The sequence below is a fragment of the Heterodontus francisci genome, chromosome 17 (genome assembly GCF_036365525.1).
Source record: "Heterodontus francisci isolate sHetFra1 chromosome 17, sHetFra1.hap1, whole genome shotgun sequence".
In the NCBI taxonomy this organism is placed as follows: domain Eukaryota; kingdom Metazoa; phylum Chordata; class Chondrichthyes; order Heterodontiformes; family Heterodontidae; genus Heterodontus; species Heterodontus francisci.
Genome location: NC_090387.1, coordinates 50,401,732 through 50,425,874, shown reverse-complemented (window position 1 = coordinate 50,425,874; position 24,143 = coordinate 50,401,732). Strand labels below are relative to the sequence as shown.

The 24,143-nt window shown below is 39.0% G+C and overlaps 1 protein-coding gene across 4 annotated transcripts in view; it reads right to left on the bottom strand.

The window, feature by feature from the left end:
- Positions 1–7,209: 7,209 nt before the first annotated feature.
- Positions 7,210–24,143, bottom strand: part of heatr3 (HEAT repeat containing 3) — a 54,354-nt gene continuing 37,420 nt past the window's right edge. For 2 of the 4 annotated variants that reach the window (XM_068049410.1, XM_068049411.1), the window contains exons 8-15: positions 22,443–22,533; positions 14,971–15,116; positions 12,981–13,063; positions 10,655–10,791; positions 9,376–9,464; positions 8,317–8,463; positions 7,748–7,924; positions 7,210–7,540 (exon numbers count right to left, since the gene is read on the bottom strand). In XM_068049410.1, the coding sequence (XP_067905511.1) occupies positions 7,427–7,540; positions 7,748–7,924; positions 8,317–8,463; positions 9,376–9,464; positions 10,655–10,791; positions 12,981–13,063; positions 14,971–15,116; positions 22,443–22,533 (984 nt within the window). In that variant the 3' untranslated portion in view covers positions 7,210–7,426. The remainder of the gene's footprint in view (positions 7,541–7,747; positions 7,925–8,316; positions 8,464–9,375; positions 9,465–10,654; positions 10,792–12,980; positions 13,064–14,970; positions 15,117–22,442; positions 22,534–24,143) is intronic. The other 2 variants (XM_068049412.1, XM_068049413.1) reach the window with 1 other exon arrangement.

Here is a 24,143-nt window from a genome sequence, read left to right as displayed (position 1 = left end):
TGTCTTTGGTTCCTCCACAAACTCCACTCCATAGCCAGCATCTCCATCCCCCTCTATACTGTTTGAAATCTTGGTGTCATATTTGATGCCGAGATGAGCTTCTGACCACATATTCCTGCCATCACTCAGACTTCCTTTTTCCACCTCCGGAACATTGCCCGACTTCGCCGCTGCCTCAGTTCATCTGCTGCTGAAACCCTCATCCATGCCTTTGCTACTCTAGATGTGACTATTCTAATGCACTTCTGGCTGGCTTCCAACATTCTATCTGCCGTAACCTTGAGGTCAACCAAAACTCTGCTGCCCATGCCACAACTTGCAGCAAGTCCCATTCACCCATCACCCCTGTGGTCGCTGACCGATAGCTCCCAGTTAAGAAATGCCTCGATTTTAAAATTACCATCCTTGTTTTCAAATCCCTCCATGACCTTGCCCCTCCCTATCTCTGTAATCTCCTCCAACCCCACAACCCTCTGAGATATATGCGTTCCTCTAGTTCTGGCCTCTTGAGCATCCCTAACTTTAATCGCTCCATCATTGGTGGCCGCGCCATCAGTTGTCTAGGCCCCAAGCTTTGGAAATCCCTACCTAAACCTCTCTGTCTCTCTCGTTCTCTTTTCTCCTTAAAACCTACCTCTTTGACCAATCTTTTGGTCATCTCTAATATCTTGTTTTGTGGCTCATTGACAAATGTTGTTGTATAATGCCCCTATGAAGTACCTTTGGATGTTGTATTACATTATAGGTGCTTTATAAGTTGTTTTATTTATGGTATGAATCAAAGATTGCTTATAGGGATGGTTAAAAAAATTCTACGTGAAATGTTGGCGGGCATTGATTTTATGTTCAGATAGCAGAAGACGGCAAGGAAATTTTGCTATTGTGGCTTTTATAAATGATTGCCTGAAGTGTCCTTTTTAATAATTTTAAAACACTTAAGTTTGATAAAGGGCGATGCAGCAAGTGGAGAAAGTACTTTTATAAACAATTTTCATTCAAATCCTTTCTCAATGCCTGAACAGTGATCTGTAGTGTGCCCCAGGCCTCCATCCTGGACTCCTTTTATTTAGCATCTGCACAGTAACCCTTGACAACATTATCTGAAAACATAGGATCAGCTTTCACCTGAACATCGATAATACCCAACATTACCTCCACTACCAAATCCAAAGTTGTCACAGTTCTATTTGATTTTTTCACTGATATTAAGGCGCAGGTGAATTGTAGATTCATTCAGTTCAAAGTTCACTAAACTTAAGTTATCCCTTTTAGTTCCACACCAGCATTTAAAATTTCACATACTGCTTCCAGTAACTTCCTGGCTGTTTGCTCAGGATGGTCTGTAACTTCAGTCTAACATGTACCTGGGGCCAATTTCCAATATTGGGGATGCTTATTTACATCCTTACTTCTCTCCCTACACAGCTGACAGCCAACTCCTCAAATTTTTTCTTTGCAGATCTCCCCTCCTTCAACCTTCACAAACTTCAAGAAATCAAAAATCTGTACTCCAAGTTCTTTTGTATGTCAGATCTTACTCTTATTGCCCTTATTCTTGCAAGCTCTTCTGTCTCCCTGCTTTGCAGCGTAAGAAATCTCAAGTACCTTGTCCTCATGTATAAATCCATCAGCAGACTTGCCTCTTGGCACCTGAATGAACTCCTCCATCCAATCTCCTCCCTATGTCCCAGCACACCTCTTCTGACACTGCCTCAGTGTTTTCTTCTCCTGGTCTTTAATTGGTGGCCAATCCTCCAGTCATTAACTCCACCCTCTGGAACTTGCTTTCAAAAGTACTCCACCTAAATATTTGAAAGCAAAGCATCTCAGAATTCACATTGATGGGCTAGTTTAAAAATTTATTGCATGACATCATAATCTACTCCTGTTAATTTGTTTTCTGCTTGGAATTTTTCTTTTTGAATTGTCCAGTGGTTACAAATAAGCATTTTTAAATGAAACAGTGCAGCAAAATAAAAATTAGGAATATTAAAATGCATCACAAAACACCAAAGCAACTATTGAAATGCATGTGCTAGAAACTTGAGCATTGTATAAGCAGTACAAAGTCCATTCATTTTGCAAAATAATCTGATTGTGGTTTGCTTCCTGCTGACAGCACATTTGTCTGCAAAATAATTAGCACAGACAAAAGTGGCACAGGGACATCTGGCTTAGTTGTCAGTCAGTTCCCCAGCAATCGCATAGAATTGGACTTAGCCCCATTGCGGGAGTTGATTTGTCTACCTCCATCTGCCTGCTGAATCAACTTGCTTTGGCCTCTTCTCACTCTCATTCCAACTAGCACCAGCGTCCTCCCTCACAGCAGCAATTTATGTGTTGATCAGCAATCCAGATGTCAGGGCTTCCTCATCAGCGCCAATAATGGATACAAAACTCACGTCGGCTGGCGGTCACAACAGAGAGCTCATGCGCTCAATGAGGTTTGCTGTTTCAGAGTCGGCTGGTGTTGCCTGTGCGGGATTCTTGACTATCAAATACAGCTGCTTCTGCTGCTGCTGCTGGTGGGGTGGATTTATAATGCAGTTGCCAATGGATTCTGCTTTTAGATTCAGGCATTTCACGTGTAGGGCACCGCATTTCAGTTATCAACTATAAAAGCATTTTTTCCACCTTGCAAACCCATGTGTCGGTTAAAAGGGAGTAATCACTCTTCAAAAAAGTACTTTTAAATATGGACTGAAATAACTGAAATGACGATGGAATTGATCAATTTTTGGCTGCATTCTATGACTACAGTTTTGCCTGCTATGCTATGAGAATGTACATAAGGCATGATATATTAAGTCGAATTGGCCACCGTTGAATTTGCTAGCTTGATCTTTGTGGGAACACAAGGGTTAAGGGAGTGAAAAACAGTGAGGAAAACCCGGGCAATTCACTGTGTGCTGCATTCCTAAGACAAGATATGGACAGTAAATGACCAAAGGCTTGTAATTACAAGAAGGCAGGATATGGATAATGAAATGAAATCTGTAATTACCAGAAACTAGGATATTGGCAATAAAATGACCAAAAGCCAGTAATGATAAGAAATCAGGTATGGGATCCGTTCTGTTCTTATCGCAAATATTCCAATGGTACAGATACCTATGATTATCAAAACACTGGCAGGATGAACCTCATTAAGGGAATCTTGTAACTTCTGATTCCATAGTCATCATTACAGTCAGGGGAGCGAGGAACCTTGAAACAGTGTGAAGGAAGACACCTGGGTGATTGTCATGCAATAAATTTTGAAACTAGCCCATCAATATGAATTCTGAGATGCTTTGCTTTCATATTTAGGTGGAGTAATTTGGAAAGCAAGTTCCAGAGGGTGGGGTTAGTGATTGAACGATTGGCCACCAATTGAGGACCAGGAGAAGAAAACACTGAGGCAGTGTCAGAAGAGCAGATGATGTGTGCTGGGACATAGGCATTCACAGCATGATTGGCAACAGAGGCCATCTACTTTGTCCTTATCACCAGCATCTGCTTGGGTCTCTGTCAATGAGAGGTAACATCACCGTTGACCACTCACAGAGCTGACCATGTAGGGAGTAACCAATCCCTGATCACCACAGGTTCTGAACACATATACAGAGGGGTGTAGAAAAGGCGTACCTTCCTTTGTTCTTCACTGTACAGCTGGACCATTGGCCAATGCATCAGAAGTCATATATTTTCCCCTGGGCATCTGATCAGCACTCCAGCTGTCAACTGAGACTAAAGGGGACCAGCTGGGCTGGGTAAGAGAAAAGCTTGTATCAATCAAGGAACATGAAACCCTTTAGTCTCCTGGTTGAGTTAAAGCAGAAAGCTGAAGGGGAAATGCCAGTTTTCTGTGGTTGAGTTAAAGAGATTGAAGAGCAAAGCTGGGAACTGTGTGGAAGATTCAGCTTTGTGGATATTCAGACAACTGGATGTGTAAAACTTTGAGCTCATAGTTTAAAGTAAGACAGGCCAATTCTCCTATGGATTGGGAAGATTCAGCTTCTGTAGGTTATTAATAAAGTGAGGACACAACTAAATTGAAAGAGGTCAGTTTGAGAGTTTTGTTGATAGTCCTGCATGGTGTTATTCACCTGTTCATCAGCTATCAGTGTGCTATTCATATGGTTGTAATTTTGAAACAAAGTTCAATAAAGTTAGTTTAAAATTTTGTAATCCTATACCTTTGCCAATGTCATTATTTATTCTATTCAAGTCTGAAGTCTCAGCAAATGGAATGTATGTGTGGGGTTGTACAGGCAGTGGGATGGGTGTATAAGAAAAGATATTGATTGATCATGCAGGGACAGACCAGACCCTATCACTGACCCCAGTGACATCTTGCATAAGGGAAGAGGGTCAATCCTGGATATAAGAGGGTCCCCTTTCCTTTACCTGGCATTGCAGTCGAGATAGCCATTAGAAGACACTCCTCACTAACTGATCATTGATCAGTGGGAATTTGGTAAGACTGAAGACACAGACCAGGTGAGAGTATGTGGGTATCATTTGTAACATTGATTTTACAGTAATCACCAGGATTTTAGCACTATTTTACTGGAATTCTATTTGCTACGTGTAATCTTTAATCTTGTAGTGCATGTTTAAGTTTTTTAAAGCTACATGGAGTAAAGCCTAAGGTACTCCAATGAACTCACAAGTGTTGAAATTTCCTTAGCGGGTTGAATCTGGTCACGTAGGACTAGACATGATTTTTTTTTTTTTAAAAAGTTCCTTGTCTGACACACTAGTCTACCATCCTTTCTGTAGAATACAGGTAGAGTAACTTCAATATGAAATTATAGGTTTCTGGAATACCTAGCCACGAGCAGCTTTCTTCCCTTTGCCCTATACTAGCAAAAACACAATGGTAATTTGCTGCTTAGCATTTTTCCCCATCTGAGCATTTTTTGTAAATGAAAGGTGGCATTCTGCATGACTGCAGCTTATAAAAAAAGGCAAATCGCATCATCAGTTGCAATGAGGTAAATGTTCAGCAATTTTAACCATGCCTCCAATTGTTAACACTTTCTGTGGGTACGTTACTTGCCTACTCGTGTGGACCTGGCTTGATAGCATGTGGCCTTTGAAGATGATCCATTATGGATCTGTTTTGTATCACACTGTTCAAAATTCTGGGATAAATTAATTTAGCTTTCAGCAAAACTAGGTCAGATTGGTCAGGAAGGTTAACTGCTGTGGCCTGCTTTAGTCAGATGAGGTTAAAATCGTCAGGATCCATTTGGAGAGGGAATTCAAGTTATAATTAACCAATAATACAAACGAACAAGTTTGAAACAGACAATTTTCAATGTGAGGCTTTTTTTTAAAAACCAGATTGCAATTTGGATTAACATACTTCAAATTTAGCTATTTCATACTGAGTAGACTGAACACGCAGTTACAATGAGAATATAAGTCAGCATACTAGTATCCTACATTTGAAAATTGCAGTGCTTAATACAGTTTAAAATTTTGAAATATTGGCCACCTGTTATGTATGGACAAATGAGTAAGTGTCAGCACTGAAGAGCTGCTGCTTTGATAAATCAAGGTGTCAACAAGATGAAGGCACCTTTCAGTACAGAAATTTGTTGGGCACCTTTCCAAATAGATTTCCAAACGAGTGGTAATTGTTGTTTTGAAGAAAAAAAAAGCCTAAGGCAGTATTCACTATCATACATTTTGTACACATGCAAGTCCCATATCTAGGCAGCTTTTGCTGATAGTGACTCCTCTCAAACCAACTACTACAAAGGAGACTTCAATTGCAAGTCACAAGATGACTTCAGCACTGGACAAGACAAACATGGCAACTGAGGGCAGCTCTTTTAGTTACTGCAATAGGATACTGAATTGCATAATCGATATCAGAAGTCTTGGACCAGGTACTATGCTGGAATATTCCAGGGTTTACCTAGAATCTGGATCCAATGAAGTTCATATTACTGGGAAGTTGCAGCCGTGACTAGATCTGGAAGAGCTGGTTGAAGTGAATATTTGTACTTCAATGAATAGTATATTGAAATTAGAGTGCACATGATTAATCCTTAGACATGGTGTCATAATTACAAACATCTAATGAAGATTGCTGAGAAGAGGTGAAACCATCCTGTTCTGGTATCATTGTACACCATTTGAAAATGAAGTATTTTGGGGAACTCAAGTGACATGGATACGACTTCTCTAAAGTGAAAGAGATAACTGTCCATGGCAATTTATATGACCCTCATTAATCAAACTATCTTGGGTCCAATGCTAGGTGGAAATATGCAATTACGGTTCATTTTTACAAAACATTCTCCACCCACTGAGCTCAAAAAACTAAGACAACTCCACTAGTAGTACCAGCTTATGTAAACTCTGGTTGATGGGATTTCCTAACCTAGTACTGCACCTGGCTGGCGACCATCAGCTTTACTGACAGGTTGGCAAACAGCCATTTGGAATAATTCCAAAGGATCCAAATACAGCTGATATTCCAGGATGCTGATGTAAAAATATGCATTAAGAGAATACTTCACCGACATTGAGGCTACTGAGTACAGCTCCCTTCCACAAATTAGATATCTCCTTTGTGCAGTAGAAATATCAGTAACCTCATGTTGTCAAGACTATGGTGTACAGAGTTCCAGTTGCAAATCTCTTCAGTCAGAAAGGCAGCAAAAATGAAAGACTGCTCCTGCCATTACTGCAAGTGACCGTAGTGGAGTCTGGCCAAATAATTTGACATGTAAACAGTTTTCAAACATGTGTACCATACACAGGTTGATACTTGGTATGGTTTGTGCTTTATCCTTCTCTCCTCCTCCTTGGGATTCTGATGTCACTTGTGAGGAAGATGCCAAGTCATACCCTATACCCTGGACTATCTATGGGGCACTATTTAATGTGTTTTAAAGTGTATTCTATCTCATCTATTCAAAAGATGTGTTTTCCCTAATGATTTTCCACAGTTATAAAGTTGACCAGCCAAATCTATCTGGAAAAAATAAAACTTTTACATAAACACATTGGCTTTATTACAATCAACTGTCTTTCACATGAATTATATTGACAATTATGCCACCTGCACTAAATGCATTTATCATGTTGTGATAACCTGTTGTGATTTACTTCTTAAGGGTTGGGAACATTTTTGTTGCTTTCTTATCTTACTGACTTCAACAAAATAGACCATTCGATTGTTTTTAAAAATTTTTATTGAAATAACTACCTTAAAATTAAACATTTAAAAACAAAATATATTGCAACAACCCAGACTTTAATGTTTCCAATTAGTTTCATGAGTAAAAAAATTGCAGAATTCAAGTTCTTAAAAATTATTTACTGACCATCAACTTTTTCACGATTGAATATGTCAGAACATGAAACTTTCAACTGAAAATACAAATTTCAGCTGTTATTTAAACCAGCCTTTGTGGTTGTCTGCTTATTTTCTTGCTAAAGCCTCTTGGTAGGCAATAAATCGCCGTAGATTAATCTTCACATTGTCAAGGACCAGTCGTTGATCTGGAGTGAGGTTACCTTTGCCTTCCTTTTGGATCTAACAAAAAAGATGTTAACTATTGAAAAAGTAGGCTTTAAAATAAAACTGAAGAAATACTTCTTTCTTTATAAACTTTTGTTCAACAACCACTTTATAGAACATTGAATATAAATCATTGTATTAAAGGCCTTGGTTAAAAACTTCAGAGCGTCATTACAGTGGTATGTATATTACCATTATTATTGTACATTTTATATCAATTACCCTTGATTTGAAAATTGGTTGAAAGGACTTCAGGGCCTGGATGAGCTTCATTTGATCTGCTGCCTTATCTGCCTCTTTCCCATCAGCAAACACATCAATGATGGCATCCAGGGCTTCACCTACTACCACAAGTGAGGAATCCTTAGTGGCTACTTGAAGCAAAAAATTCCCCATCATCTGGAATTAACAAACACATGGGAAGATGGAAAACATATACTCATGTAGGCAAATGATAACATGAACAATTTGTAGAAACAAGCAGAAAAACCTTTCAAATAATTTCGTAAGCGAGTTCTGCAGAACTGTGGACTTGGTTCAAAATATTTTGTAAAGGGCACTTACAGATGAAGAAACATTCTCAATTGCGTAAATATAAAATATTTACCACTAATTATGCAGTAAACTGCCACTTTTCATACTGGAATATAACAGGAACACAGATTATGAAAGAAAGATTGCACATCTTTGTTTTTGCTGTTTTTGTCTTATGGAACATGTTATTATGTTTATTTTAAAGTCTGTCAGAGTTATGAATACAGGTATATTATGGGTATATTCTTTTCTGATACCTTGAGAGTTTCAGATGTGTTATCTCCTTTGGCAAGTGCACTGCCACTAATTCCCATCACGGCAACCACATTGACTCGAGCACTGGTGTTTTCGCACTGAGTTCCTGCCTCACACAGTATCATTAGCTGCTCCGCACTCATGCACTGCTTTGTGTTAGAAAAGAGAGTCAAAATGAGGTGGTGTGCAAAGAGTAGGGGTAAGGAAAAGGACTAACTAGGATATCAATCACCTTCACGACTAGTTAAATAGAGTTATCAGTTAGCTTTGCATTTAAGCCAATACTTTAAAGTATATATATAGTAAATTCAGTTTCATTGGCTCAGGTGAATTTCAAAATGCCAAACTCAAGATCACAAAACAGAAATAAAAAGTGAAAATGCTGGAAATACTCAGCAGGTCTGACAGGATCTGTGGAGAGAAAGAAACAGGTCAAAGACCTTTCAGTTCTGAGTATTGTAAGCATTTTCCGTCTTTATTTCAGATTTCCAGCATCTGCAGTATTTTGCTCCTGTATCATAAAACAAAAAATCTTTTGACCTTCACTTAGTACTGCAGTTACCTTTATATGAAGTTTAGATTTATGATATTAAACTATATATATATAAAATGTGTGTGTGTGGGGGATACCACAACATAGCACATTTAGGTAACAAAGTGCTGGGCATTCTGAATTCCTGTACACAGGGATTTTTGTCTCAATGAAGCTGCTGAGATCTTTCATTTAGTGCAATATGGATCAGATTGATCAACGAACTCCGTGCTTCTGTCTTAACATTAATGTTGATTTTAATTTGAAGTAGAAACAAAGTTAATATTTGAATGAAGAAAAAGATAGTTCGTAAATCTTTTGGACTAATCTCACTTTGGGTCAATAATGCATGCAAAAATTTGTGTCATTCAAATCATACCTTGTAGATTTAAAACATCCATTTCTTATCTTAATAGTCTATAATGATGGCTGATCTTTTATTTATTTGAAGCACCTTTTTAAAGACAGACTTTGAACCAATCATTACTCAGTAATTCGATCTTCAGTAACTGAACTTAAGATGTCTTACTTGAGAGAGTTTTTGGGAAGCCATCATCTGCAGCAATGACCTTATTGCACTAGTCACGGCCTCTAAAAACTCTGAATCCTTTGGCAGCTCTGCATCAAATACAATTTAAAACAGATATTTAAAAGACATTTATTACATGTGGCAAACAAACTGGGTCTTCATGTAACATTTGAACCTCAAGCAATCCAAATTCACTGCAGAATGCCTTTCATATTATACAGCACACTGACGTTATGGCCTAGAGTTTCCACTAGTATCCGGAAATCGGCCAAACCAACATCAAAAAAACATCAAGCAGAAGTTGAGATTTCACAATCTTTAATGTTGGTTTAAAAACATCGTGCTGGAATTCACTCCCACCCACAAAACTGGCCATGCCCCAAGATCAAATGAATGAGCATGGCGAGTTTCTGTGAATGGCCTGTTTGCAACCATTCAAGGAAGCTCTTCAATTAAGCCATTTTTTTTTTGGGTGCAAAAGCATTAGGAGGTACATTTTAAATGTTTCTAAATATTAAATATTTAATTTACTAAAAAACGGACTAGCGCACACCAATGTAACTAGTAAATATAGTTTATTTTTAAAAAGTCCTTCTCAGCTATTTAAAATCAGATTACTCACAGGTGGTGGATTCAACACCCAATTAAAAATGCTTATTTTCAGTTGATTTCAAAAAACTGCACCATGTTCTCATTCTTTAATACATTAAGGAATGATTTTTAATGCAAGGAAAAAAAACAACAATGATTTTATATTACCCTGCCCAATTGCACTGGTTCATGGAGGATTTTATGCTTGTGATTATACAAGTGAGTTTGAACCATAACAACTTCGGAAATGTAGCCCAATTTCAAGTGTACAGCTTGCTGAATGCACCCAAAGCAGAAACTCTACCCCACTGTGATTTCTGTTATTTTTACTTTGCTTTTAAAAACAGGACTAAATTGTTTTTATGCTACCCATCATTCATTATTAATGACTAAAAGTTCCCTTTCTAATAAGCCTATAAAAAGTGTAGTCAAAAGATAGCATGACTTTCAGCAATCACATGTGACTTTGAATTCTGGTTAGTCACTGTCAGGACATTTTAATGACAGCCAATATATTTAACAATTCAACTCAAGACACCAACTGATTTACTTGAACACAGTTCTATATTTGGAAAATATGCAAAATAGTGATAATCGATAGCAACAACGCAGATAGGACAAAAGTGGAAAGGGCAGAAGTGGAAATATTAAGTGCTTAACTATAGCTATTGTTTTCCAATTAACTCACCTGACTGGGAGAAAACAAGCTCTGTAAGGTGCTGTGAAAGAGTCTGAAGTGCAGCTGGTCCTCCAAGCTCCTCCATATCCAGTACAGATAAAAGGTTATGGAGGCAGGTCAGAGCTCGACACTGTATTCGTTTCATTCTACAAAGAAACATTCATAGTAAAAAAAAAATCTTAAATTTACAAATTTATTTTGCTCAGTGGTGCAGTGGTAATGTCACTGGACTAGTAATCCAAAGGCCCATGCTAATTCCCAGGGGATGTGGGTTCAAATCCCACCACGGCAGCAGGTGGAATTTAAATTCAAGTAATTAATTAAAAAAATGGAATTGAAAGTTAGTTTCATGGCAACATTACCGAGACTATCATTGATTGTCATAAAAACCCATCTGGTTCACTAATGTGAATATACATACGAATTAGGAGCAGGTGTAGGCAACTTGGCCCCTCGAGCCTGCTCTGCCATTCAATAAGATCATGGCAGATCTGATTGGAAAATAGCCAATGTAACTCCTTTATTCAAAAAGGGAGGGAGACAGAAAGCAGGAAACTACAGGCTAGTTAACAACATCTGTCATAGGGTAAATGTTGGAAGTTACTATTAAAGATGTTATAGCAGGGCACTTAGTAAAGTTCAAGGTAATCAGGCACAGTCATATGGTTTTGTGAAAGGGCGTTACATGTGCTGTGGATAAAGGGAAAAAGGTGGATGTACTGTACTTGAATTTCCAGAAGGCATTTGATAAGGTGCCACAAAGATTATTGCAGAAAATAAAAGCTCATGGTGTAGGGAGTAACATTTTGGCATGGATAGAAGATTGGCTAGCTAACAGGAAATAAAGTTGGCATAAATGGGTCATTTTCTGGGTGGCAGGATGTATTGAGTGGTGTGCCGCAGGGATCAGTACTGGGCCTCAACTTTTTACAGTTTATATAAGTGACTTGGATGAAAGGACTGAAGGTATGCTTGCTAAATTTGCTGATGACAAAAAGATTGGTAGGAAAGTAAGTTGTGAAGACAGTAGGAGGCTACAAAGGGTTATAGATAAGTTAAGTGAGTGGGCAAAGACCTGGAAAATGGAGTAGAATATGAGAAAATGTGAAATTGTCCATTATGGCATGAAAAATAAAAAAGCATATTATCTCAATGGTGAGAGATTGCAGAGCTGAGATGTAGAGGGATCTGGGTGTCCTAGTGCATGAATCACAAAAGGTTAGTATGCAGGTACAGCAAGTAATTAGGAAAGCTAGTAGAATGTTATCGTTTATTGCGAGGGGAATTGAATACAAAAGTAGGGAGGATATGCTTCATCTATACAGGGCATTGGTGAAACCACATCTGGAGTACTGTGTATATACTGGTCTCCCTATTTAAGGAAGGATGTAAATGCGTTGGAAGCAGTTCACAGAAGGTTTACTGGACTAATATCTGGAATGGGCAGGTTATGTTATGAGGACAGGCCTACTAGGAGCAGGAGTAGGCCACTCAGCCCCTCGAGCCTGCTGCGCCATTCAATAAGATCATGGCTGATCTAATTGTAACCTCAACTCCACATTCCCGCCTACCCCCAAAATCTTTCACCCCCTTGCTTATCAAGAATCTACCTACCTCTGCCTTGCATCCGCTGGAGTTCAGAAGAGCAAGAGGTGAATTTATTGAAACATATAAAATTCTGAGGGGTCTTGACAGGGTGGATGTGGAAAGGATGGGAATTTGTCTGTGAATTTAGTCTTCTCCAGAACCTAAGGATTTATCAGTTAAGACAAGCATTAACAAAATCAGCTCCCAAGCATCTACACCAATGCCTCTCTTGTGGGAGAATCTAGAATTAGGGGTCACTGTTTAAAAATAAGGGGACACCCATTTAAGATAGATGAGAAATTTTTTCTCTGAGGGTTGAAAGTCTTTGGAACTCTATTCTTCAAATGACAGTGGAAGCAGAATCTTTGAATATTTTTAAGGCAGAGGTAGGTAGATTCTTGATAAGCAAGGGGGTGAAAGATTTTGGGGGTAGGCGGGAATGTGGAGTTGAGGTTACAATTAGATCAGCCATGATCTTATTGAATGGCGCAGCAGGCTCGAGGGGCTGAGTGGCCTACTCCTGCTCCTAGTAGGTATGTTCATTTGTATGTTCTTTAGGGAAGGAAATCAGCTGTCCTTACCTGGTCTGGCCTACATGTGACTTCAAACCCACAGCAATGCGGGCTGACTCTTAACTGCCTTCTAAATGGCCACTCAGTTGTCAAGGGCAATTAGGGATGGGAAACAAATGCTGGCCTTGCCAGCGATGCTCACATCTATGAAAAAATAAAATAAGGTTTTTACTTACTTTGCAATCAAGTGTCGCCAAGATGAACTTTTCATACATGCATCTACAGTAACATTGTCTGTGAATTTAGTCTTCTCCAGAACCTAAGGAATTTATCAGTTAAGACAAGCATTAACAAAATGAAAAGCAAGTTATCAGCTCCCAAGCATCTACACCAATGCCTCTTTTCAATCCATCACTGCCAGATTTTAATTCGTTATTTGGCTAAATATTTAACAGATCTGTACATACAACTTAATTTCAGATTCATGGCTGTGATGTAAAAGTTTTACCACATTAACCTAACTAATGTTCTAAGCGAACATTTTGAAAATTCACACTCTCACAGCAAGTGAGAAACACTAACAAGGTAACAGTTTGATTTTTACGCTGGTAGAAGATTCACTCCAGGGAAGACAAACACATTAACTCATGCCAGCTACATAGCATGCACAGGAATTGTTGTGGTGTAACTTGCCATTTTCTGGAAAGGGCAATTTGACAACACAAACACAGGACAAGGATACAGGCACCAAGAAGGCTGCAACAAACAAATCCCTATCAAAGTACATTATCCTTTAACATTATGTTCATACCTAATTGTTTAATTTTATGTTGCAATTGCAGGCAGGTATACTATCGATCAGCAATAGCTGATGGAGTTGACTAGGGTTGACAGATGGTGCTGCCTCACTACACTGCTAAACTAATCAATGTTCCTTGTTGATGGCTTCATTACTGCCAGCAAGTCTGACTTCCTGACATACAGCAGTTGCATGCAGTGGTTCAGCACACATTTCCTAATTTTCCAATTTCCAAGCTTTGATTTTCAGAAATCTGCCTTTTTCTAAACCAACCACTTGGAGACAAAACTAATTTCATAATTGCACAGGTCTTATCTGCATGGTCTCTATTTGCTGAGAACAGAATTTTAAGATCCATATTTAGTGAAACTTATCCAACGTGCATATGTATTACCTTTAAATTTGGCTAAGTGGTGAGCTGATTTGAATATTCAAATATTTGACGGTTTTTATAAGGTCTAAAATGAAAAAAACATTTTCCCAACATAAGTTTGATAAATTGTCAACTAAAGCTCTGAAATTGCAATAGCTAAATGGCAAACATGCCTACAGTCATTCAACATTTTCACAAGGCGCATATTGCTTTAGAAAGGAAAGTTCAAAACTCTTGTCTGATTGGAAAATGTCTGAGCAGCACTTTCTTTTTTTTTAAAGTGTTATGCAGACTTGCCTTCAAGTATGATACTTTAGTGGAGAAAGGGTTAATTTCACTTGAACCATAAGATGAAATGTTGAAATTGTTCATTCAGAAATATACAGGGAAGGATTTGCTCTACCCTGACTGAAAGAAAATACCTGCGTCAGGTAACTATCATGCAATCATAGAATAGGTTCTTGCTACTTTAGAAGATAGATAACATAATATCCTGAAGTCAATGGTCAGTCAAAAGCAATTCTATACTTTTTTAGTCAATTAAACTAAAGGATAACTGAAACTGGTTTAATTCCCTTCTGTAAATAATTCCATCCCATATGATGATCAAGAACTTCTTCAAAGTTGCAGATAAGAACAAGATGGTGCCATGCAATCTGCAATGATCTTTGTAAAGGCTATTAATTTATGGGCCTGCTGTTAGACATGTTCATGCTTTAGTACTGAAACCTATTATTTTCAGCATTTATACGTTACCCATGTCAACATTTAGCCGAATGGGTTCAAGTGAAATCTGACCCCATGCCTCCAACAAGATTTAGTTCTAAATATGAAGGCAAGTTTCTGTCTTATAAGTAGCCACAAATATGTTGTGCTAGACAATACAAAGAACTAAGGTAAACATGCAAAACATTCAGTATAATAAAGGATTGATTAAGTTATGAGGAATTCAAAACATCTTTAACACAAATCACTATTCTAATTTACTGCTCAAGAGCATAAAAAGGAAATGAAATATCATTCTAAAATCATGGTCAAAGAGTTGTGTGTTCACCTTTTTTGGAATAAGGTAGTTCATGAGTGCAGAGAGGACCTCTGCAGACAGGCAGAGAGGAGAAAACAGTGTCCCAGTCCCTTCAGTCATAGAGTTATCACTTTCATCACTGCTTGACATTTCCTCCCATTCATCATCTGAAGGATCTGAATACAAACAGGAATTAAAGTGCCAGAACAACAAAATTAACAGAGGGCATTGGTGCTACTGACAGAAATCAGGAACCACAGAGCTATTTAATACTCAAATCAATCAGGTGTGTACTTATTGCACATGCAATTTTTTTGTTTTGTATACTTTTGATGGATACTTCACAGGAGACTATTACATTCATGGTTTAATTACATTTACTTGGTGATTAATTCCAATTTAAATGCATAATAAATTGGTTTCTTGTCCACAATGTGGTGCCATTTTAGGAGATTTCTGTATTGTATTTTATGTGGCATCAAATAGGAGCAATACAAGTTAAAAATGCTTTCAGCTAATGCATCTATGAATAAATTTCCTTTATTTCTGTCTCTCTAGCCAACACACATTAACTTCGAGATTTATCCACATACTTGGTTAAGAGTATTTATAAATACTGTTACCTGCATTCAGGAATTAATTAGATCAAATATTACCTGATGGCAAGGGCTTATCCTCAAGTGGTAATGTACTTTAGTCTACAAATTGGCCTTTTGCTACGTTAAAGCCACAATATAAATACAAGTCATTCTTGTTAAATGGAAAAAAATTGCAACTTGTCCAAGACTGGGTGTCAGACAAGCAGTCTAACAACATAAGGGTCAGGAGAGGTGATGGAGAGTTACAGCCAGGTACCGTTACCATACATGTGGAAACTGACCATCTCTGCGGATGATAACGCCAAGGGATAGCATATAAATAAGGAAGATGAAAGGGGATGGCAAGGATAAATCACAGAGGGAACAGTGGGAGAGGGTGTTCTCTGGAGGGAATGGTTGGTGAGGCTGGGGTGGGATTGAAGGGGAGATGGGGGAGGGGGAAAGGAAGAAAAGTTGTTGCTTGAGATGATCTGGCTAAGTTTGGATAAATAAGAAGCCAGGGCAGCCCAATGGAGAAGTGTTGGAGGGGGTAATGCAGTTGGCCATAGCAAGGAGGAATAATTCACCATGGTCTCAGAGGATATCACTTGGGACTTTGGTTAAGGCTGTTTTGGTCGTGTGGTAGGGCAGAAACCTGACTATAGAAATTCAAACATGGACTTATGAAAAAGTTGGGCACGGATTTGGGAGGTACATACACGTTCGAGGCCTTTGGTGAGGAAAGAGTCGTAGTTTGCAAGGACAAAGGGGTCGAAGATTTTTTTTAAAATATGGGGCTGACATGATTCAGATAATACCCACAGTTCATGGAGTTTCCCTTTTGTTCCTTTTGTCATCTGAATCGCTGAACTACAACACTATTTACATCCATCTATCCAAAATTCTATACTTTGCCTCCTTTCAAATTGAATAAAGCACAAATGAGGGAGGAATTTCATTATGGGTGAAAGTGATAGTTTGTTTCAGCAAACCAATCTCTTTTGTTGTAATCAATACATAAATAATTCTCAAGTAAACTGGCAGATCATTAATTCAGATTTCAATTCTGTGTTTTCATAAATTAACAGGATATAGATGCACAGGAGGTACAAAAAAGATTCACAAGAATAACAGAAATGAGAAGTTAATACTATCAGGAAAGGCTGAACAGAATTAGGCTCTTGTACAAAAGAGAAGGTCAAGGAGTGACTGAAAAGAGCGCTTAAAGTTATGAAGGGGTTTTCATTAGATACGGAGATCATAAAATCATAGAACGATATAGGATAGAAGGAAGCCATTCAGCCCATCGTTTCTCTTTGGTAGAACTATCCAATTATATCCAACTATCCAATTGGGTGGCACCGCAGCCTCACAGCTCCAGGGACCCGGGTTCAATTCTGGGTACTGCCTTTGCGGAGTTTGCAATTTCTTCCAGTGACCGCATGGGTTTTCACCGGGTGCTCCGGTTTCCTCCCACTGCCAAAGACTTGCAGGCGATAGGTAAATTGGCCTTTGTAAATTGCCCCTAGTGTAGGTAGGTGGTAGGGAATATGGGATTACTGTAGGGTTAGTATAAATGGGTGGTTCTTGGTCGGCACAGACTCGGTGGGCCGAAGGGCCTGTTTCAGTGCTGTATCTCTAAATTAAAATTAAAATAAAAATTTAGTCCCACTCTTCTGCTCTTTCCACATAGCCCTGTAAATTTTCCCCTTCAAGTATTTATCCAATTCTGTTTTCAATGTTACTATTGAACTTAATTCCATCACACTTTCAGACAATGCATTCTAAATCATAAACTCGCTGTGTAAAAACAAGTTTCCTCATGTCACCTCTGGTGCTTGTGACAGTCACCTTAAATCTGTGTGCTCTGCTTACCGACCCTTCTGGGAGCAGTTTTTCCTTAATTGCTCTATCAAAACCACTGATGATTTTAAACACTTCTATCAAATCTCCTCTTAATCTCTGCTCCAAGGAGAAAAGCCCTGCTTCTCCAGTCTCGCCTGACAACTGAGGTCTTTCATCCTTGGTGCTATTCTAGTAAATTTCTTCTGCATCCTTTCTAAGGCCTTGACATTCTATCTAAAGTGCAGTACCCAGAACTGAACATAATACTTCAACTGAGACCGAACGAGTTGTTTTAGAAAAGGTTTTGCATAACTTCCTTGCTTTTGTATGCTATTCCTGTATTAATAAAGCCCAGGATCCAATATGCATTTTTAACAGCCTTCTCAACATATCCTGCCACCAAAGACTTGTGTGTACACATCCCCAGCTCTCTGTTCCTGCACCCCTTTAAAATTGTACCATTTTGTTCATACTGCCTCTCCTCATCCTTCCGACAGAAATGTATTCTTTCACACTTCTCTCTGTTAAATTTCATCTATCATGTGTCTGCCCATTTCACCAGTCTACGTCCTCCTGAAGTCACTTATTATCCTCTTAATTGTTTAATACATTTCCGAGCTTTATGCCATCTGCAGACTTTGACATTATACCCTGTATACACAAGTCCAGGTCATTAATATTTCTATCAAAATGATGTTTCCACTTCTGGCAAGACTAAAACTAGGTGCCATCAAAATAAGATTGTCCCAATAAAACCAATTTACCCAAAAAGAGTGTTAAGTATGTGAAACTTGTTACCACATGGAGTAGCTGAAACAACTAGCATGGATGCATTTAAGGGGAAGCTAGATAAGCACGAGGGAGAAAGGAATAGAAGGATATGCTGACAGGATTAGATGGAGGGGTGAGAGGAGACCCATGTGTAATATAAACACTGGCATAAACCAGTTGGGCTGAATGGCCTGCATCTATGCTGTAGACCAAATACAAGAATATGGTTTCATAAGCAGTGATTTTGCCTGATCAAATTTATGGGAGGCAAGAGTGGCATATCATGTGTACAATGATAAATCTCAAGATATGGTGTATCCAAACTTCCAGAAAGCAGATGACTGCTCATGAAAGGTTGCTTTGGAAATTCAAGGTAGAACCAGTTTTATTTCAGTCAGCTACTTCAAAAGAACAGACTATTCTTAACTATTGATTGGGTGGGCAATATTACAAGAGCTGCAATACTCTGAACATATTTTGCACAACTGATTTCAAAGAAAAGGTGAGCTTGTTGTCACATGAAAAAGATGCATCTCAGATTTTGGTTTCATATTTAAAAGACAATGAACATAAACAATTCTGTGATTGTCTCTTAATCCAAAGACTGAATAAAGACATCTTATAATCAAGAAAAAATAGAATTAAACATAAATATTGTAAATAATGCCCTTTATAGTGGTTTCAATGCTGAAACCAAGTGAATAACTAATCCATATCATGATACATGGGGAAGGAAAAAATTAAAAGGAGGAAAGAGAGAGATAATATTGGAACTTTATTGTGCCTCCTGGTTTATACACAAATGGAGAACATGATATTCTGACCAAAACTAATTCATTTCCCTGTCCTGCAAACAGTTTTAATATTATTTCATTGAAATAGTTGAGATAGCTTTTTTGTTTTCGAATAGTTCCATACAAACATGTTCTCTTTAAGTTTGTAACAATTTAACGCCAACTGTGAAAACAGGGCTATAACAAGAAGGCATTTAAACTTTGTATACCTGAACATGACATTACATGATTTCTGCCAAAAATGATTTGGAAGGAAGTGAAACATAGAAAATAGGAGCAGGAGTAGGCCATTCAGCCTTTCGCGCCTGCTCCGCCGTTCATTATAATCATGATTGATCATCCATCTCAGTAGCCTGTTCGGCTTTTGCCCCATACCCTTTGATCCCTTTAGACCCAAGAGCTATATCTAACTCCTTTTTGAAAACATACAGTGTTTTGGCCTCAACTGCTTTCTGAGGTAGCGAATTCCACAGGCTCACCACTCTCTGGGTGAAGACATTTCTCCTCCTCTCAGTCCTGAAAGGTTTACGCCGTATCCTTAGACTATGACCCCTGGTTCTGGACTCCCCCGCCATTGGGAACATCTTTCCTGCATCTACACTGTCAAGTCCTGTTAGGATTTTATAGGTTTCTATGAGATCCCCCCTCACTCTTCTGAACTCCAGCAAATACAATCCTAACTGACTCAATCTCTCCTCATACGTCAGTCCCGCCATCCCAGGAATCAGTCTGGTAAACCTTCGCTGCACTCCCTCTATAGCAAGAACATCCTTCCTCAGATAAGGAGACCAAAACTGCACACAATATTCCAGGTGTGGCCTCACCAAGGCCCTGTATAATTGCAGTAAGACATCCCTGCTCCTGTACTCGAATCCTCTCGCTATGAAGGCCAACATACCATTTGCCTTTTTTTACTGCCTGTTGCACCTGCATGCTTACCTTCAGCGACTGGTGTACGAGAACACTCAGGTCTCGCTGAATATTCCCCTCTCTGTTTATAGCCATTCAGATAATCTGCCTTCCTGCTTTTGCTACCAAAGTGGACAACCTCACATTTATCCACATTATACTGCATCTGCCTTGCATTAGCCCATTCACTCAACATGTCCAAATCACCCTGAAGCCTCTCTGCATCCTCCTCACAACTCACCCTCCCACCCAGTTTTGTGTCATCTGCAAATTTGGAGATATTACATTTAGTTCTGTCATCTAAATCATTAATATATATTGTGAATAGCTGGGGTCCTAGCATCGATCCCTGCAGTGCCCCACTAGTCACTGCCTGCCATTCGGAAAAAGACCCATTTATCCCTACTCTTTGTTTCCTGTCCGCCAACCAATTTTCTATCCATCATAATACACTACCCCCAATCCCACGCGCTTTAATTTTACATGCTAATCTCTTATGTGGGACTTTGTCGAAAGCCTTCTGAAAGTCCAAATAAACCACATCCACTGGCTCCCCCTCATCAACTCTACTAGTTACATCCTCGAAGAATTCTAGTAGATTTGTCAAGCATGATTTCCCTTTCGTAAATCCATGCTGACTCTGCCCGATTCTACCACTGTTCTCCAAGTGCTCTGCTATAAAATCTTTGATAATGGACTCTAGAAACACACAAGAATATTTGGATTAAGAACAGAAAATGCTGGAAATACTCAGCAGGTCTGGCAGCATCTATGGAGAGATACCGAGGTCACATACCTGAAACGTTAATTCTGTTTCTCTCCCCACAGATGCTGCCAGACCTGTTGAGTATTTCCAGCATTTTCTGTTTTTATTGCAGATTTCCAGCATCCACAGTATTTTGCTAGAATATTTGGATGATTATTTTAGGATTAAAAAAGTGGAATTGAGGAATCTACCAAAAAGAATAAATGTCTGATTACTTTACGACACAAGAACTTGATAGTAATAAGCTTTCAGCTTGTGAATGCAATAAACAATCTGTCCACCGGGGTGCAGTATTATTTCAGAATAAAAATGAACAGCAGTAACATTCTGACTAAAAACACTGGCAAGAATGCTCTACATTCATATTTACTGGATAACCACCCACTGTTCAAAGACTTAATCAAGGAATGCAGGGCGTTCAGTTAAGAAAACTAATAATTCATCAGTGTAAACATTGCAATTTACTGTTTAATAGCATTTTCTCCTTAGTGTAAAACAAATACTTGAGTTAAAATTCAAAATTGGCTCAAGCTTTTAAAAATGAAAGTGATTAACAATGGATTTCTGGACAATGTTGTTCAAAGCACTGAAATGCAGCAACTACAAATGTGATATTCATTTAAAAAAATGTCCTTCCCCGTGATAATTTAGCATGGTTACCTTCTCTTCTCAAGCCCCAGCCAGAGGAATCCTCCTTCCCATGCCTGGCTCTCTGCCACTGGTCCATGTCATTAAAAAAAAAAAAATTCTTTCATTGGATGTGGGTGTCACTGGAAAGGCCAGCATTTGTTGCCCATCCCTAATTGTCCTTGACAACTGAGCAGCTTGCTAAGCCATCTCAGAGGGCAGTTAAGAGTCAACCACATTGCTGTGGGTCTGGAGTCACAGTTAAGCCAGACCAGGTAAGGACAGCAGATTTCCTTCCCTAAAGGACATTCGCGAACCAATGTTTTTTTACGACAATTCATGATAGTTTCATGGCACCATTACTGGGACTAGCTTACGATTCCAGATTTGTTTTTATTAATTAACTGAATTAATGAATTGAATTTAAATTCCACCAGCTGCCAAAGTAGGATTTGAACCTGTATCCCCAGGGCATTAGCCCGGTCTCTGGATTACTAGTAGAGCAACATTTCCACTGCACCTCCATTTCCCCTTAAAGAGCTCCCTCTACATCCGCTCGTCTGTACATATTGGCTGGTACTCCATTCCCGAGCAACCCTATTTCCTACTTTTTTCAGCCACATCCTGGCCCTGTAATTCTGTCTCCTCCTCTTGTACTACTCTGAAGGGGCCCATGGCCTCCCCAGGGATTCTCTGCAATGCCATTCAAAAAGCAGCAACATCAACTCCTCATAAAAATCCTGCCTAGCTGACTCCTTGAGGGGCTGGGGGAGGGAGGGTGCAGAGGGAGGGTTGTTGGAGAAGAGGGGGTGGCTAATGTCTCAAAGCTCCTTGTGTTCTTTTCATATCTTCCAGTGCCCTTTTCACTGACTCAATGGATCATCAACCAACAGACCATTTTAAAATGTCCTCCTTAATGACTGCCACCCTGTGAACAACGCCCTTGCGATCTATAATCTCACCATGGAGGAGTCCATTGATATTCTTGCCCAGTGAAAAATCTCACATAGGCAACAACTACTTCCCCCTCAGTAAAGCGTCACTGATATTAACTGTTATGAAGAACTCTGGTCTGGTGATTGGTCCTCCTGGATGACAGACATCACATATTGCAGGAGGAAGACAACACAAGATACACAAGATGGTCAGCCCAAACACATCATAATTTGTAAGTGTGAACGATTTTATAAATAGTGAGATTTCAGTTCATACCTTCTGAACAACACATGTTTACAATGATCTCTAAGGCAGTCTGTTGAGCAGCTAGCAGAGCAGTGGCATGCCTCAGCTCCTCGCTCCGGGCCTAAATATAAATCATAATTTAAAAAATCAAAATGCAACAAACACCTGGTTTTTCTACTGCAAACCAAATGCAACTACAAACTTTGCAACTGTACAATATTAAGTAAGTTGAAGGTAATATCATCAACGTTCTGCACAGCATGTGTAATATTTTTACACAAGCATCAATGGCAAACTTAGTTTAGGAATTTCAAAGTGAAAATCAGTAGGCAGAAATTATCTGCATCTGAGAAGTAATTTAAAGCCACTCTGGCCGATAATTTCTCAGCCTGCAAATAATGCCTTGCACCTGAATAAGTCTCAACACAAACGAGTTTGGTCTTTTGCTTTCAATAGTCTGTGCCACATTCTCTCCCCATTGCAGTGGTATTTGCAACTAAACATACACTGTAGTAAAGGTGTCAAGAGGGGAATTATATACAGACACTGTATCACACTCAGTGAGCACTGCAGATATTTTATATTGTATGAACATGCCCGGTTTATGTAGAAAAGCTAATGACTTAGAATAGCTTGTGAAGATATAGCATAAATGAATGGTTTTGTTAATGCCCAACTGGGCAGATATTGGAGTCATCAGAAGTCAGTTGTTATTCTTGGCTGACTTCTGATAACTCCAGTACCTGTCCAGTTATGCAATAACATTACTATCAGTTTTCTATCTATTAGTTATAAGTGTTTGCACTTTAAAAAAAAAGTATATTAAGAATGGTTACTCCAGAAGAACTACAACTTGTAGTAACCGGAGGATAAAATACGATTTGTGTGATGACTTGTCAGGCCTGTTTTTCAGCTTGCCACCGAGGAGTGAAGGGAGAGAGGACAAGAAGGGAGACAACGACAAGGAGTTATTGTTTTGATTTCCGTCTGCTGACAAAGCAGAATCAATATCCATGTTGAAATCTACCACACAGCTTTTCCACTGAAAGAACTCAGTGCTCGGGCAGGTAGCTAGGGAAGTAGAGAGGGTTTTAAACTGAATAGTGGGGGCCAAGGCATCAAATTTGGGAAGGTATGGTAAATCAAGGAGTAGAGACAAGGCAAGAGAGAAAGGTATTAATATGGGAAATGATAGACTGTGACAGGGAGGGACAGAGTGTACAAATCTAAGAGTAAATCAACAGATAAGACTAGAGGTTACAAAAATAATAAAAGGACACAACTAAAGGTTCTGTATCTGAATGCACATATCATTCAAAACAAAACAGATGAACTGAGAGCGCAAATAGAAATAAATAAGTACGATCTGATAGTCATTACAGAGACATGGCTGCAGGACGACATATATTGGGACCTGAATATTGAAGGGCACATGGCATTTAGAAAGGACAGGAAGCTAGGAAAAGGTGGAGGGCTAGCTCTGTTAATTAATGATAGAATTAGCGCAATAGAGAGGGATGACCTAAGTTCAGGAGACCAAGATGTAGAAGCAGTTTGGGTAGAGATGAAAAATCATAAAGGCAAGAAGTCACTCGCGGGAGTGGTATACAGGCCACCTAACATTAACCACACTGTAGGATGGGGTATAAAGGAAGAAATAATGGCAGCCTGTCAGAAAGGTAAGGCGATAATCATGGGGGATTTTAACCTACATACAGACGGAAAAAATCA